At 44.2% G+C, this 18161-nt stretch overlaps 1 protein-coding gene across 2 annotated transcripts in view; it reads right to left on the bottom strand.

Moving 5' to 3' along the window:
- Positions 1–2053: 2053 nt before the first annotated feature.
- LOC109306270 (sulfotransferase 1C1-like) overlaps positions 2054–18161 on the bottom strand; it is a 17657-nt gene continuing 1549 nt past the window's right edge. For both annotated transcript variants that reach the window (XM_019529594.1, XM_019529593.1), the window contains 7 exons: positions 11270–11441; positions 9432–9569; positions 8083–8180; positions 6257–6383; positions 3613–3707; positions 3210–3390; positions 2054–3030 (listed from right to left, as the gene is read on the bottom strand). In XM_019529594.1, the coding sequence (XP_019385139.1) occupies positions 2918–3030; positions 3210–3390; positions 3613–3707; positions 6257–6383; positions 8083–8180; positions 9432–9569; positions 11270–11435 (918 nt within the window). In that variant the 5' untranslated portion in view covers positions 11436–11441 and the 3' untranslated portion in view covers positions 2054–2917. The remainder of the gene's footprint in view (positions 3031–3209; positions 3391–3612; positions 3708–6256; positions 6384–8082; positions 8181–9431; positions 9570–11269; positions 11442–18161) is intronic.

Genomic DNA, 18161 nt, shown 5'->3' with positions numbered 1-18161 from the left:
CTTTCCTGCCAAGGCAGGGGGTCGGACTAGATGATCTACCTAGGTCCCTTCCGACTCTAGCTACTATGAAACTATGAAACTATGAAATTGAAAGAAATGGATTGGATAGGGGTAAGTAGAGGGATTCTAGTTAGTAAGCTATATCCAGTCCTTTCCAAGAACAGAAAGTAGCAAGAGACTGACTAGGGAGTAAGCCAAGTCAGTTCAGTACCTTTCAGATGCTGTTGCTCGGGAAGAAACAGCTCACAAAAGGCACAGAAAGCCTGCAGACAGAAGCTTATATTCTGTTTCTACGTCTCTCCCCCAGAACACTGTGATTGGAAGAGGACTCGGGGAAAGATCAGTCACAGGGCAGCTACAGCTGTGAGTCTTTCCCCCCCCTGCTCCCCCTCTCTCTTCTCAGTTTCTGTTCCCCTGAAAGACTGCCTTCCGAATCTCCAAATCTTGTCCCAATCTTTTCTGAATTGATTCGGAGATTTTTTCCCTTTTCCTGATTTGATTCAGATTCGGTGATTCGGCCTTGAATTGTGCCAAATCTTCTCTGAACTGAATCATGAACCAAAGCTTCGCACATCCCTAGTGACCAGGTCTTATGCAGTCACACACTTCAGGAATAAGGAATAAGAAGCTCTTCAAATTGTTGTATGGCCTGTATCAGGGTTCCCCAGAATTATAAACCTTGCACTTGGAAGAATAAAGTGGAGGATACAGAATTGCTTCTCATCCAACAGTAACTTACTGGGAGAGGGGGGATAAAGTAAACAGAGCCATGGCTCAGCTTCTAGTACATACCAGCCCTCAGACCAGGGGTGGGCAAAATACGTCCCAAGGGGCAGATCCAGCCCACCAACTGACTAGATCAAGCCCATGGATGGGCTCCTGCCAATTGATTGGATTTGGCCCACAGTACTCTGCATGGAGCCAAGCCCCAGATGCTCCTACCTGGGGCAGCCCGTACTGTGCTCCCACCCAATGATCCCATCTGTAGCCAGCATGCACAGCTTCCTGGTGGGGCTGCTCACAATGCAGCTGCAGCTATCTGGGTACTGCTTGTCTCCCCTGTCCCCAGCAGCTCCTCCTTCTCCTGCCTCTGCCCATGTTGCACCGCTCTGGGCTGGGAGAAGCTGCAGCCAGATGTCTCCTGCTCCAGTGCATGGGGCTCTGGCTCCAGTTCCAGCTCCCAGCCACCTTCTGTCCACTTAGCCAGGCTGTTCATGGCATCAGGTGGGTGGAATGCCTGTGTGGAAGATGTCTGGAAGATGCCTGGCTGCAACTTCACCTCCATCCAGAGAAGTGCAGTGGGGGCAGGAGGAGGAGGAGGTGCTGGAGCGGGAGCTGAGTAGTTCCTGGGTAGCTGCAGCCACACTGGGAGCAGCCACGCTGGGAAGCTGTGCACACTGGCCAGGGCTAGGGCTGGCAGGTGCAGGTGGGAGCATGACACAGGCTGCCATGGGTAGGAGTGGGCAGGGCTTGGCCCCATGTGAAGCACTTTGGGGACAGTTGCAGGCTGGATGGGGTGGGGGTACAGACAGTACCAGGGGCGAGCTGGCTAGGAGTAGGGGGGGAACTCCCAGGACCTAGGGCATGGGCAGCTCCCCCCACACATATGCACCCCCCCCACACACACACACCAGAGTCCCCCATGCCAACACATACACTATACCCCCCATACCTGTCACACACACACAGCCCAACCTCCCCCCACAGATATCTCTCCAGCCCCTCCACACACACTACACACCCACAATATACAAAAATACTTTAGTTTGAGCTATTATACAATTGCCTCTATATACACTACTCAAAAAACATAAATCAGGACAAAAATTATTTTTTGAAATCAAATTAAGATACGTTATAGTAGATGTTTGATTTTTAGTATAAGATTTGTATTTATTTATAATTTGTTAAAATGATATCTTCTAAAGGATTTTGTGTGTGCACCCCGTGACAGCTCACCAAAACTTGTTAAGTGGCCTTCCAGCTGAAATAATTGCCCACCCCTGCCTCAGACCTTTCTGGACATGTAAGGACAGAGGTGGAACAACTACTGTGTTTCGGGGACAGCAACGGGGGTCAGGACAGGTGTGGCAGCTGTCATACTTATGCCACCTTTAAGCGGGCATCCAGGGCTGGCTCTTCTCTACAACTGAGGAGCTCTAGGAGACATTGTGTTTCCCCATGCATTGCTGAGGTAGCATGGCTCTGCATCTGCAGCATTGGTCTGTTGCAGAATGTCACAATTTAGCACTTAAATCATGTTTAGTTGATAATACTGAGTGGGCGCTCAGTACCTCTGAAGAGGTCAATTTTAGTTAGATTGTTCAGCAAAGGTTCAGGTGCCTAACCTTAGGAAGCCAAATGTAAAAATTCAGACCTTACGCTTGCTGTACATTTTCAGATTCATCTCTGTTTTGCTATCTAAAAATCGGGCCGACACTATCCACTTACCACACTGTGTATGTGGGCAAGGATAGTGAAGTTTGTTTAAGGTTTACACAGCACACTGACTGCATGTGATGACAACAGCTTTTTGCATTTCTATAGTGCCTTCTGTCTCATCTCATGGCCTCTGCCCCCTGGCTCCTTATAAGTATTTTTATGAACACTAAAGGTTATCTCTGGAATTACCCAGAGTGGGGAGATGATCTATCAGGGAGATCATATCAACCCCCTCTTTGTATTGGGGGTAAAATCAGAAGGGACTTCTGCTAATTCTTGAAAGGATTTTGCTACATGATTCTACCTCAAATTAGATATTTGCCTGAAAGTTCACACAGAGTAAGAGGATGCCCACCCCTGTGAAATCACTGAGGTGGCAAATATGGGAATATTAATTTCAGGTGCACAGGTATTTTGTGAGCTTCATATAAGGAAAATTGCTAGTAGATTTGAGACTAATCCTTATGGCCCCTTCTCAGAGCTCTGAGCGGAAATTCAGAGAGGTTCCAGCCATCTTCTTCTTATAATCTTGGTCAAATTTCTCATTCTGTGCCACAGTGAAATGGTTTTTCCAATCCCCAATGGTCCCTATAGCACAGCAAAGCCAGAAAAAAATTAATTCACAATTAAGAAGAATTCTTCCCTTCAGCCCAGGCCCTGGAAACTATTGCTAGTAGCTCAGAAGACATGAACTATTCAAGTGAAGGGTTAATGCAAAGTAAACCTAGAGACTAGAAAGTAGAATACTAAATAATATGGAGTAAAACCTTTTCTCATGAATGGGGAGATTGAATGATTCATTATTCCCTCAAATTCTTTGGTGTAGTTTGCCATGGGATTGTTCTTCATGTTCTCAAATGCCGTGTGTTTGACAATCTTCTCCAGGACTTCCTTTTTGAGGTCCTTCTCTAGGAAATGCACAACCTTTTGAATTTCGTGCTTTGGATTCTGTTGAGAGAGTGAGGTAGAATAAGAAACAGAATCAGGAAGAGAAAATAAAATCAGCTATAAGGAAAAGCTGGGAGGAAGTTTAAAATGCGTATTTGTAACTCTCACTAGGATAGGGAAGATCAGATCTGGCCTTAACAGAAAGTGGCTGGGAGAAGCTAAGGCCTTTTGGGATCTTGGCTGACAATAATGGAGCAGTACAAACATGAAACAGCCACTCACCTCCTTCATGTCTTCGTAGAACAGGTAGAGAATATGGTGTTTATCTTTTGCCTCCCACCATCCTTTTACATGGTCATACCAGGAACCCCAAAGCACTGAAAGAGAAGGAAGGAAGTTATCAGCTAGAAGGTCCTGATCAATCTAGATATCTCATGCACATATATTTCTCATATAACCAGTGCATTTGAGCACTTTTCACTTTCCACCATATTTCTCTTTGCTATACCCATGTGATGAAAGGGTATTTCGTAGGATGGGAACAGAATCATAGAGAGACTAAGGCCTCATCTACACATTACACTTAAGATGTGATTAACCAGGTAATTATGTTGCAACTCAGCCACACATTCAGTCAATTAATGGTGTGATAAAAAAGCAATAAGCCACAAAAATATGCAATAACTTTGTGACTTGTTCTTATCACACCATTTATTGATTGTGTGGCCAGCTGGTTCCCTGTGGCTGGGAATCCCACAACTGAGGGGCTCCCAGCTATAAGGGTGCATCACCCACTGCCAGCTGTGGGGCTTGCAGCAGTAAGAGCTGGTACAGGGGGGGCCAGGGATCGTGTGATTTGCAATAGGATGTGATTGGATCTGATGCTGGATCCCACAATCACACCTCCTGCCACGCACATGTGGCATGGCAAGAGGTGGGACTGTGTGGATCATGCATCAGATCCTACCATGTCTTTATCTGAACATCTAGAGGGGGCCCTAAGACCTACATCCACAAAGGGACAAAGGCATGGGAATGCTGAACATGGCTACACTGAGCTTTTAGATGTCCAATGGAATTCACAGACCTCAGTTAAGAACCTATGTTCCATACAGAGCCTGGGGAGAGAAATGGAATTAAAAACAGCCAGCCTGTTGAGCAGGGGAATACGTAAGCAGTAGTAAATAATGCAGAGTGGGGTGTGTTTGAAATGTCATCTTTCCCAGGACTTTAAGCTGCAGAGAGGTGTCGGTGCGAGACTGGGACTCATAGTTTGAAACTTCCTACTGTACTTAGGCATATAAATTTTGAAAATGGGCTTGCTCTTTCCTTCTAACAATGTGGGAACAGATGCTGGAGCTCCCCACCTTTTATGTAATAGCTTACTCAACAGAAAAGCAAAGCAAGAAAGAAGGAAGCAGTGCTGTAAACTTGGATTCCAACTTGGACAACACATGGATCTGTGAAATTGTAACAAGCTGTTACCCTCAGATGGCACTTGTCAGCCACAAGCAGGTTCATCAGGCACCTGACTAGACGTCTTATGCATACAACATGATTCAGAGGTTTGATGGCTGCATGTAGTAACTCAACAGAACACTGTCCCAAGAAGTGATGATTTTGGGTTCAATACCTTCCTTGGCTTAAGAATGTTCAAACCCACATTTCCAGCCTCCCATGAGAGTGTCTTCACCAGGGCCGCATTTAGACTTGAATATGAGCACTCTCTACTGTCTTGTTGAAATTCTGCTACTCCACAAAAAGAAAGGCAAGATTCATAGGGCCAAAGAGAGAGTAACTAGGAGATAGCCTAACTCTGTCATACAATCATGAGGGTCTAACCGTGCTGTCCTAAGTTTTGACCCTGCTGCAGGGTTTGTTTATATATTTTGTACTAAAGAGTCATTTGATAAAATGCATAAGCCATGTTGGGAGCAAAGACTGAAACCCATGACTTCCCTTTCCTGTAGAATGCTGGGACTATAGTCATGGTTCTTTTTGCTTAAGTTTTCTTTGACTCTATGAATCTTGCATTCCTTTCTGCACAGTTTCAACAAAAAAGGTGGAGCATGCCTTCATACTAGCCTTGCCCAGCCTCTACCTTGGTGGCTAGGGAAATTCCATGGGAAGTGGAAGATGTGGTTTTCCTTAGGCTGAGTCCATGTCTCCCACTTCTTGGGAGAAATACATAATATATTATTTTATTATATTGTATTATATAAATGTGGGCTCCTCCAACTATGTTTTAAAACAAAAGTGACTGTGGCTGCTGTGCTTTGCGCTGAACTCAGTATTATCAGTGCTCTCATGTACTTTCTGGATCAGGTCCCTCAGGGAGTTAGCTGTGGGATTAAATAGTTCATGAATCCCAAAAGCCTTCAGCAGTCAAATAATCAGGTCCCCTAACATGGTGAAAGTACTGTAGCAGAACTTCAGGAATCTAAGGGACTCTACTGGCAATAATGTAAGGACTTGAAACTCCAGTGGTTCTGGCAAAGGGTTTGTGTGGGTTGCACTTTTGAATTTAGGCCCCCCAGTTGTACCTAAGAAGTACCTGAATGCTTCTCTCAGTTTGATCCTAAATTACTTGGTCCAGGGCTGCATAGGAAGCCTGCACGGGGGCTTGACCCTAGGCCTTCAAAATCCCAGACTGGCACCATATCCACCAGAACATTCTTCTTTGCACAGAGGAATGCAGAGCCATCTTCTTTAATAACAGCATTCCTTATTCATGACAGAAATGTGCAGAAAAGATGTATTTTTTGATTATTGAAATGGAGGCAAGGAGGTTAGTGAGATGGAGGCAAGTTGCTACTGAATGTTTGGGGCAGGGATCTGAGTCCGCGCACTGTATGAGGACTTAAAATAAGTTAACAGCACACATTTTAAGACAGGAACAGAATGCTAAATAACATGTTCTTTTTACCTTTGCCATCCATAAATTTCTCTACAAACTCTTCCCATGTTCCTGGTTCAGGCATCATTTTATTCATTCTGTGGAAATGGTAATAAGACACCAGGTTGTCTTTGGCATTCCTTGCCACATAGATTACCTGGAATTAGGGTGGACACAAGAGAGACAGCAAGAGAAATACAATTATATTATGCATCAATTGCAGAGGTTCTGAGTATGCTTACATGTTTTCTCTTAGAGCCTGGTCACTGAAGCCATCCAAAGTTTTTGTTCAGAAGCTGCCATTTCTTAAAGTTTTGGCTTCTGTTTTTTCCCCCCACTTTTCTCTGTAACCTAAGACAGTGACCACAGCTAAAGGTAAGAACTTTGATAGTGATGTGCTCATGCTCTTGTTAATCTATAGAAACCTTTCAGGGATGTAGCTGTAGAATCTTGCTCTTCTGTTCGGCATTAAAGTGGCCCCATGATGTGGGGTTGAGAAGGAATGTCTTTCCCCCAGGTCATATTGGCAAGGCCTCTAAGGTTTTTGCTATCCTCTGGGAGTGTCTACATAAGACCCTTACTGCGCAGTTACTGCTTAGTAAGCATCACTGTCTACATGTGAAGATCCTTACTAAGCAGTAATTTGCTCTATTTGGCAGTTAATTTACTACCTGCAAGTGCAAATACAGGTAGCAAATTAACTGCCCATGTAGACGGCTAACTGGGAGCAAATTTGCTTCTGGTCAGCCAAATAGCAGGGGATAAGAGATTGGTCTCTTCCCCTGGGAGCTGCCTGCTGCTGTGGTGGGCTCCACACTGGATCCTGGGCTGGGCCAATCTCCTTGCCCCAGCAACAGGGAGCAATCATGGAGCTAGGGCCAGGAGTTTTCTGCATGGGAATGTTCCTGACCCAGCCAGGAGCTGGCTGGGAGTTGCCCCAGACCAGGACAGTCCCTGGTCAGCCCCAGGTTGTGTGAGGAAGTCTCCACCTGCAGCCCAGAGCTGGCTGGGAACTGCCTGAAATGGGACAGTTACCAGCCATCTCCAGGCTGCATGTGGAGACTTCCCCATGCAGCCCATGGCTGACTAGGAACTGTCCCAGTCTGGGGCAGGTCTCAGCCTCACAACTCTTTTCTAGCCCTGTGCTCCAATCAGGTGATCGAGGCATGGGGCTTGGAAAGAGCTTTGTGGGAGGGTCAGGTTCCAGCCCTCTGCCATGATCTGCCAGTGGGGCAGCTAGCAGAGACAGCCAGGAGACACCTGTTGCCTGGCCCTGTGCTCCCTGCCGGTCCCTGGGCTAGCACCCAGGAGGAGCATGGAGCTTCCTCTGGCTGCTTTAGGGGGTCAGAGCAGGGTGGGAGCAAATCTGCTCCCAAATACCTGCTCATGCAGATGCCTGCCCAAAGTGGGTTTATTCCACAGTAAATTATTGTGGAGTAAACCCATCCAGCAGCATTTGCATATGTAGACATGCCCTCTTTTGCATGAGGCAGAGATTAACATATGCTCAGATCAGATACTCCTTGCTGCTTCTCTCCCTTTACAGTGTAAGGGCATTGGTGGTCTTGTTTTCCCTGCATTTAATCTGTGGCATGCTGGAGGATGGCTTTTGAGGTGCTTTATGATTGTAGTATGCCAGAGGGGCTGGAATGGATGACTTTTAGGACTTTTTTTGGTCAAATCATTGGCTACAAATGAAGGGAATTGGACCCCTTCCTATGTTCCTATTACAAAGAAAAGAGGAAGAGGGAACTCTAGATTCTGAAAGGAGTCTAAGAAAACCAGCCTCAATCCTATTTTATTTCAGTTCCTTATTTTAGAGAATTCAGATTTGAGCTTTGGCTTTCTTACGTTACCTTACAGTTTTGATCCCAGAATGATGGAGGCACCAGTTGTGCAGGGAGATGAGTTTTCAGTGTTCGTGGAGAAGGCATCACTTCTGCTAATTCTAGTCCTGTGAAACATTTTGCAGTAATTCACAAGTGAGCATGTAGCTAAGTTCCACTACTTTGTTACTATCATATGTAGGATTTTCTGATTTTTTGAGTAAACACCAGTAGGCATCAATTTGTACCTGTGCAATTCTATCTCCTTGCTAAACTCAATGTTGAAAACACATTGTAAAAAATACTGTAATATATAAAACACTATATAATAAAAGCTTGTATTTGCTCTTAGTGTCCTTGCTACTATCTTTACCTGTATTTTCATGGAGAAAGGATGAACAGTGATTCATATCTTTTTCCAGCATGGGTAACTGGTGCCTCCTGACTCAGAGGGGGCACCAGCAGCCGATCGACAACCTTGCTAAAGAAGTCTGGGCTGAGGACTCTCGTGCAGTGGGAGGCCTCACTGGAGGAAAGGGGCTTTGATTAGCCTGATAGGAAATGGTCCATGGATAATGCATGTGCTCAGCCAGCCTGCTGTCCATCCAATAGGTTCAGCTGGTTGGCAGGGTTCTTCAGGGACCTACATTGTACCTCCTGACTGAGAAGCTCCCTTCAGCTTACTACCCATTCTTTTACATAATTAGGTTTATCTATTTCAGCTGTTCTTTACTAGGTCTACAACTGTAATTAACTTACCACCTGTCATTCACTTGCAATTGCTTAAAACTAGTGTGTGCATGTGTGTGTACACACACATTTGGTAAACATTATAGAGCGTTTCCACGTTTAAAGTATTTGGACTATGCAAATGTTACCTAATGCATTGTAGTTATATTTCTGTTTTGAACTTGAGTGTTTCCCAGAATACACCTCCAAGACTGTGTATGTTGTTGCAACTCTTTGGTCAGTACTGACTGAATACATAGCTCCTAAGCCAATGAGGGCTGAGTATAACTGATCTAAAGGTTAAACTCAAGATAAAACATGTAAAACCAACCAGATCAGCACCCAACTTTCAGGGATACGCAGAGCCCAACTCTCATACCCGAGTTATCATAATGAACTTTGTAGAGATCTTTCTGTATAGCAAGACAAATAGAACAGAAATTTCCTTTAAAATGGTGTAATCAGTAATTAATGTGTCTTTCATGGATCCCTTTATCAGTTATTTGGTAAACAAAATTTTGATATAACACCATGTATAAAATCTAAAACTGTTTGTAGCTAAACTCCACTACTTTGTTACTATCATATGTAGGATTTTCTGAACTTTTGAGCAAACACCAGTAGGTATGGCCCTAACTTACCCAACTTACCAGAGGGAATAGGGCCGAAATATTCAGGCAGTGACCACTCAATGAAAGGTTGTCGCTTATAAGTGGTGTCACGTTTGCACTTCTCAAGGTCTCCATCTTGCTGAATCATATCCACAATTTCCTGTATCCATGTTGTACCTGAAAGTATTAGAGCTTTATACTTGTCCCCAGTGCAGAATACATTTTTTTTCTAACATTGAAATGGAGTGCTTATTAAAGTACTGGAAAGATGGATACTACTTTAGAGCAGGAAAGGAGATTACAAGCTCAGTACAGCCAGATGAGGATGGATTTAAGTTTTAGAACGTAAATCAGGATGTGATGCCATGGTGAGAAGAGAAGACTTGGTGCCCACCGAGAAAAAGCCCCAGGGATACCATTCAGAATAGTGTTTCCTCCTATTAAATGAAAAAAAAATGCATTCAATTGGCCATGATTAATGGTATTATGTTATAGACAGTGAAGCAAAAAAGTTAGAAGTTCCATCTTCTAGGAAATATTTTGACATTTGTTTTCATCCTCAACTGGGGAAAAAGTTGAAATACCCAAATGCTCATGGAATGAAGAGTTCTGAAAACTTCCAGTTTGGAAATGTCAGAAAGTTTCGATATCTTTCATTGGAATAGCCTTGTTTGGAGGGTTGCTTGATATTAAATTGACTGCCCAACCTGCTAAAATACAGGAATGGGGGAATAAAAAACTGATGCCCACATTCCCTCTGTGAGCCATGCTTTTGACTTAACTACATCTCCTAAGATGTACTATGAGACTTCAACTAGAGGAGAGACCTTAATGCATTATGGAGAGGTGTAATGTGGCCATGGAGCCCAGTTCATGCTGGAGAATGGGGCAATCAGTAGGGCTGTGTGAAGTTTTGGTTCCTGATTTGATTCGGTGGAGGTTCGGCCAGATTGAGTGGCTGAATCTCCGAATCCAAATCAAATCGGAGGACCCTTTAAATCGCTCCGAATCAATTTGGAACCCTCCAAATCGATTCAGAGAGATTTGGAAAGATTTGACGATTTGGACATAGACACAGCTTTAAATGTTTTTTCTGTATACCTCAAGGTAGCAGGCAGATCATGAATGCTGCGATGCTGGGGCACATGGAGCGTTCCACAGAAGCATGGGGGGCTCCCCAGCATGCTTGGCAGCAGACCTGGAAGTGGATCAGAAGAACTTCCAGTCCACTTCTGGGTCCACCACAGAGTGTGGGGGAGGGCCCTGCCTCCTGGGTCTCATGGGGCACCCGGGGTCCCCCTGTGGCCAATCGCTGAGCCAGGGGAGTTGTGGGGGGCCTCCCGCATGCTTCTCAGAGGACTTCCAGGTTCACCACCTGGAGGGCCCGCCCCTCCCCCCCCCACTCCTGTGGGATGCTTGATCTGCCCCAGCATTGCAGCATTCACGAGCGATGCTGGTACCTCAAAGTATGTTGAAAAAAAATTTAAAGCTGTATCTGTGTCCAAATAGGTGATTCTCTGAGTCAGCATCAAATCTTCAGATTCGGATTCAGCTGAATCGATGTGAAAGTTCTTGGTATATTATTGAACACACACAAACATAACCTGAATCAAAATAACTGTTACAGAAATTATATTGGACATTGACCATTCAGATTTTGGTAGTAGTTAGTTATTATTTTGTTTATTTCCACCAAGGAAGCCAAAGCCACTAAACTCTATCTTCAGATGGAGCTTTAAAATGTAATCTGATGAAAGGTCCATTTTGGAAATATGTGACTCTCAATCACAAACCTTAATAGAAGCAAGGGAAAACATGCATCAGTTCAAACAATAAGCTGTACCTCAAACCATTTATACTACTCCCTCTACACACACCTGCTTTTGCATATGTTGCAATGAGCAGATCATCAGGTCTAGCTCTGAAGTTCCAAATTTTATTCCAGTTGGCACATATTGTTTCTGTAAAGAAAACTCCCTCCACTTCATCTAGTTCACATCGTGTAAGCTCCAGGTTCAGTGCTTTCATCTGATCCAGGTCCATAGTATACTGCAGAAGAAATGGGTAGATTACTGGTTACTTTACAGAACTGCTGTTGTAGTCTCAGCAAGATTCTTCTTTAGTGTATTCATTGTGACCTAAAATTCAGAAGCATAATGAGGGCAGAGTGACTGGGGCAACAGCCTCAGGTGCCAATTTGTGGGGAAGGGAGGCAAAAAAATAGCTTCTGTTGCAGCCCCACACACTGCAGCAGCCCAAAGTCGCTGCTGTCTCTGTGAATCGCAGCTTCCCCAGCTGCCTGACTGACTGGTACACCTCTGTCAGAAATGTCCAACATGTTTAGTTGCTTTCCAAAAGTTATGTGTAAAGACATGTCTAAATCCATATTTAGTAAACTGCTGTACCTGCAGTCTCTGCTGGAGCTCCAGCAAGGGAGCAGAGGAGAAGGGCCTGCCCTGCTGTGGAGCAGAGAGCCTCACACAGCTCAGAAAGCATGCTGGGATGCTGGGGGAGTTTGGCTTATCTTAAACCAGCAAGGAGTTGGGACAAACATTGCATAAACCGGTTTGAGTCAAATCAGTAAAGTCTGATATTACATTCAACCAGGTTTATCTCAAACTGGTTTCAGCCATTTTCAAACTGGTTTATGTATACTGAACCTCTGTTCTGTTACAGGTTTAAACCAGTTTCTGATCACTTAAATTGGTTTATGTGTAATGGCTGTCCTCAGCCATTAGGCCTCAGGAAACTATTTCAGTTCGCTGTAGGTTAGTACTGGTAAATATAAGTACTATCCTATGGCGGAATTCTCTAGTGCACAACAACGTACATGTAGACACTGATGGGGCTGGCTGGGGCATGAAGGTGCTTCAGTGCAGGGGCTCCCTGACAGCTAGCCCTGCACTGGAGCACCCTTGTATCCCAGCCAGCCCCTCTGCAGCACACTGAGCCTTCTCGGAGCATTCCCAGGCTGGCAGGCTGAACTGCTGGGCTTCCTGCCACCTGGAGCTGCTCCAACCTGGCTCAACATGATGTGGTCCTGGGTGCCCGTGCAAACAATGCATCCAGGATGAGTAAACTCTGGAACAGTATGTGCTTGAGTTTATTGTTCTGTGTTAATAGCACATATAGATGTACCCATTGAATGCGTGCCAGCTCCTGCTTGCTTTGGTGACAGTTGTGGCTTGTCATGCTGTTTACTAACGTACCAAAGGAAAAATTAAACGCCTACTTTTAGGTACTTAAATTTGCACTTTTTTGCTCATTTATATTACTGACCATACTTGAGTCAGGCACAGACAAGTTGCAGACATCCCATGCTTTCCACCACAGTCAACTGAAGGCATCTCATACAATCAAGTAATTCTTTACTAAATAAAACAGAAGAAAAGGCGTAGCCTACAAATAGGTGTTGCATTTCTCCTGAGACCAGCTGTGCCTTTATTTTGTCCTGGAAGAACAAATTTGTCTTGTAGGATTTGTGTATACACACATTACCTTTTCAATCACAGCCTTGTGAGTGGTTGAACGCACTGCTGCTTTTCAATGACGCAAGCCCAGGACAACTGTTTAGAACAGGGGGGCATATCCAATGAGTATGGATGTGTGGTATGTGGTGCTGCAGACCATCTGCGGTGCCACATACCTCACACATCACACATACAGGTTTTCCCTGTGCTGCTATTTTGCAGCACGGAGGGGGTGGGGTTGACTCTGGGAGATCTCAGGGTCAAAAAAACCCCATGCCTAAAAAAACTGGGACAGTGCATGTGTCAGCAGCACATACCACCCAAAATCAGAGCTTGTCTGGTTGGAGCCAAGCTCTGGCTGCTGGCGAGCTTCCCTGCTTGTGACAGTTAAAATTAAAGAAATTAATAAGCAATAAATATGTGCTTTTTAGGTTGGATTTAGGTGGGGTAATGTTAATTTCACACCTGAAAATTCTGTGTTGCAATTTGCTTATTAAATAAACCCAAGTCTGGGTAATAACCTTTTATAATAATTTTAACACCTTTTAATCCCATACAGTAATAGCTATAAAACAAGATTATAAATAGCCCTAAGGCCAGCAAATTAGCATAAGACTAGGTATAAAAAGTCCGTGCATCAAGTAACCAACAGGAAGGAGGGAACAAGATGGAAATTGCTGTTCCAAGCCCGGACTCCAGACTCCTGGTGTGAGTGAAAATCGAATCCTGATCAAAAGACTTTCCCTGGTAATCCTTTGGACAGCGTCAGTCGGGAATGCCTGATTTCACTAAAATCACCTAGTGTGCACCTGGCATTGAGGGACTGTCAATAAGTTGCCAACCCATGTCTGTCTATTTGTTGTTTTAAACCACCCAAGAGCTAATATTCTCACAGTGCCTAGCTGGCGTGCAACAAATTAATCTATTTATCTGTTGTTATTATCTATTATTATTTACTATTAGCTTTTTAATAGTGCATTATCTGCTTATTACATTTATCTTTCTGTTAACTGTTGTGTGTGTGTAAACTGTAATAAATTTGCCATTGTTTTACTCCCAATTTTGCCTCCTCGATCCCGAACCAAACAGCCAAGTGGCTAAATTAATATACTCACAGTGCCCAACTGGCCTGTGACAAAATTGGTGTCATGAACAGGATTGAGGATGGTGAGTTTGGAAGGAAAAAATGGTGCAGAGAGGGCAGAGGGGTGGACTCCGCTGTTTGCTTTGATAGAAGAGGTTATGGGGAGAAAGACACTGAGGACCGAGAGGGCAAGCCCCGACTGCGGGAAAGCCGTGGAGCCTGCACTCCGGCTCTGCTGGAGAAAAACACAGGCAGCGGCTGTAACAAGCCACTAATGAGATAATTAGCGGAGGTACTTACCTATTGTATTAGTAGACTGGGACCAGCCAGGAGACCTGGGGGATCCCCAAGATTGGGCTGTTGGACTACTTCCTCTTCCAAAGGGGGTTTCTGTAAATAATAGAAAAGAGCTGAATAAAAGCACCTGCATTATACCCAATCCAGCATGGTACTTCCCACAGTGTACTCCCTCGAATAACACCCCCTTCCTCCCTATTTCCATTAAGATCCAAGTCGTGGCAGGCGAGAATCAAGAGGCTTAGGGGGGATACCCAGCGCGGACAAGCTGACATTGCAGAAGCCAAGGCTTACCAAGCTGATGAAAACTGCCAAGGCCATAGCAGTGGCCTCCATGAAAAATAAACCCCTTGACCCCCCCAAATTGTTAAGAAAAGCCGGAGAAAGCCAGCCCAAAACTCCACAAGCAAAAATGTAGAAAGACTTGTTAGCTGCCTGTTTCAATAAAATGCAAATCAATAAACTGCCCACCAATGTCTTGCAAGGGTTGTGTGCTAAACACTGTACCAAAAGGAAAAGCCCAAAAGCAAAGCCTTCTGTGCCACCAACAGTGTCACCGAAGAGATTCTCTGCCCTGAGGGCAAAATTGTCAGCATTTTCCCAGGCACATGCAGGGCTGCCAGGCTTTACCCTGCCTAATCATGTAGCCTAGGAAGTTGGCCAGCCCAACCACCAAAGAAAGGGGCCGCAATGGGGGCAGTAGGAAGCTGGAGACCGGTATCTAAAGCTAATATTAACCCCTTAATTCAAATACCTAAACAAATTCAATTAAGTAAAAGTCAATTAACATGCTACTAAACACTTGTACCCAGCTATACATTTTAAACTGTGCAGAATAAAAAAAGCACAGGGAACCCCCTACCAGGTAGTAGGAGTGGGAGGCACCAAATGATCAGGACATCTAGTCCAACCCACGTTCACCTTGCCAAATAGTTCTGTAGTAACAGCAGCTGCAGTAATGCTCCGGAGAGGGCCAAATTTGCTAAGTCTAAATGTGTTGCAGGGGCAGCAGTTTATCTTTAATCAGGAAACCTGGCAGTTTAGATGTGCCACAGCCCAGGAGAGCAAGCAGGAAGGCATAATGATGGCAGTAGCCCAGTGTTCCATAACCCCACTCGCCCTGCCAGCCGTGAAGGAGGTACAGCAACTAAACGCAGAATGTCTGCATCGGCAGCATGGATGTAGGCTATAAACCTATCACATTCCCTATCACCCACAATCTAATAAACTAGTAAAATGAGCCAACAGTATCTTAAAGTGCAACCTACAAATAGCTGCTAATTCAGCCCTCAGAAATTAAACCTGCACCTGAATCGCTCAGTCAGCTGGGCCAACAATCAGCCCTGTGCTGGAGGAAGCCCCATGCAGCAAGCAATGGCACTGCTCTCCTAGCAGCCACCTGGGGCATTCACCTAACTAAAAAAAAAGCACAAAAATTAGTCAACTCCTGCATCACCTGCCAGGAAGCCAAAACCCGACTAACCCCTCCCTCAACTACCCCTTTGTCATTACCCAATAAAAAAAAATATAGCAAATTTAACAATGTAACCTTTTAAACCCACTTCCCCACATGCCCAAAAAAAACAACAATATGTGTTTATAGCAGTAAAAGCAGTCACTAAAATAATATTTACCCAGGCCTCTGCCAAGACCACTGCACAGAACATCTGTGCAGCACTAAAAAACCTGTTAGCCATCTATTCACCTCCCATAAAGCTACAAAGTAACAATGGTTCACATTTTCACAACCATCTTATCTATGAGTGGGCCGCAAAACATCACGTGCTATAAACCTATCACATTCCCTATCACCCACAATCTAATAAACTAGTAAAATGAGCCAACAGTATCTTAAAGTGCAGCCTACAAATAGCTGCTAATTCAGCCCTCAAAAACTAAAACCTGTACCTGAATTGCTCAGTCAACTGGGCCAACAATCAGCCCTGTGCTGGAGGAAGCCCCATGCAGCAAGCCTTTAGTCAAAGTAAGCCCCATGAGCCAGCAGTAAAACAGCCAAAAAGTAGTTAGAAGAAACTCCAAACAAAAAAACAAATAATAATTTAGCATCCGCAGGGGGACAAATGGGAAAGGGTGCTAATAGCATGGGACATATATAACTCATAGTAAGTATCAAAGTCAAATCTATCTAATGGGAGACAAACTCCATTTTTCCATGGGCACAGCTGTAGCAGCCTCAAGCCGCTCTGGAGTCATCATCCTGCTCCAGAGCAACGCCACCACCCTCATCTAGCAATGAAAGGATAGAATGCCATCACAACGAGACTACTAGTCGTTTGCTGTTGTTTAACTAATACAAAGCATTCCCATGCTCCCGCACCCCAAATCGCACCCACTGCCAAGGCCTCAGACTCACTAGAATACTGGGAGTGCCCAGCTGCAATCAAAGAAGTGCAAAACTAGCCTCTCAGTCATCAGCAATAAATTGTAAACTGGCTAAAAAAACCCTATCAATGTTACTGTAAAACAAAGTAATTACTTAGTTTCCTCCCATATACCAAAATAAAAAAAACCAAGTATAAAACAAAAAAAAATTATTATAGTTTCTTCCAATAACCCGAGTGCTGCTATATTCTGCCTGCAGGTACGCTACCCACCCCGGGTCACAACGTAACGACTGCTGCAACCCCGCCTGCAGCTCGAAATTCTACAACCACCCGGAGCCCAAGGAAGCAACCAAAACCTCCGGCACCACTTCCATAAAAAAACAATCGCTCCAGCAGTTCCCCTGCCCAATAATACTTTAGCACAATAGTGTACAGCTCACCAAATACACCAGTCCTCCAGGTACAGCAAAATACTATGGTGGTTTAAAAACAGCTCTTATGCTGTCAAGTGGTGGTCCACAGAATGGGAGGCCAACACGTCCCATGATCCAGGTATTTTGTGGTTCCTCTGTCTAAATAAAAAAGAGCATGCTCACGAAATTAAATATACCATAGCCACATATCACCAAACAATCTAAAAAAGTCTGCAGGGCGCAGCCCTGATCAACCCCAAAAAACTAACCGAACCCATGGGGGCACCGTGCTAGAATAATTTTTGCAAAATACCCACACCATAGTCATACCTGAACAGTGTGCGTTCAAGTATGCAAATAAAAATTCACTCCAGCAAATAAACCAACCCCACTGGGAAGTTTACCAATCCCAAAAACAAAAAGGGAAATAGTTAAACACCCAAACAAAAAAACCTACGTCCGCTTTTTGCATTAAGCAAAAATGCACCCTGCTAATTCAAAAAAAGCCACCACAAATGTATCCGCTACCTTGCTTGTCTAATATCACCCCATGGTGGAGGTCCCCAACCAAAGCTCCAGTTCTCCTTAATGCCTCCTTGTTCAATACCCATATCACATTTAACCCCAAGCAATAATTTATCAAAGCAGCATTTCCTAACTGCTCTGCTGGCGCTCAATTAAAAATATGCTATGCTGGACCTAGCCAACTGTTTTTCAACCCATAGCCCAGCCTCCAATCGCCCCCCCCAAAAAAGAATGCCCTAAACCATATGTAAAACAGGCTTAATTCAGCCATAAAAATTTAAATCATAAATAAATCTCAAAAAAACCCCAAGAAATCATAAATATACAAGACATTAGTTTTCTTACTAAAGAGGGTATAATTAATAACATAACGCTAAAATACACTAATAAATTAATTGCAACCATTCACCAAAAAATAACATAAATAAATTACCATTTAATGCATGCAGCCTTTCAAGCCAATGCTAATCAAACTTGGAGCACTGCATGTGCCCAAGTACAACTTTCACTTAACCTTCACTTCTCCCAGGTGATGAGAGATCTCAAACACAAAAAATGGCCTGCTGGCTTAGAACACCATAAACTACCCCCCAGTTTTAATCCAACAGTTAGTTTACCAAAACACGTAAAGCACA

The sequence above is a fragment of the Crocodylus porosus genome, unplaced genomic scaffold (genome assembly GCF_001723895.1).
Source record: "Crocodylus porosus isolate Cpor-Errol unplaced genomic scaffold, CroPor_comp1, whole genome shotgun sequence".
NCBI lineage: Eukaryota > Metazoa > Chordata > Crocodylia > Crocodylidae > Crocodylus > Crocodylus porosus.
Note: the sequence above shows the minus strand (reverse complement) of the source record. Positions and strands in the feature narration are given on the sequence as shown.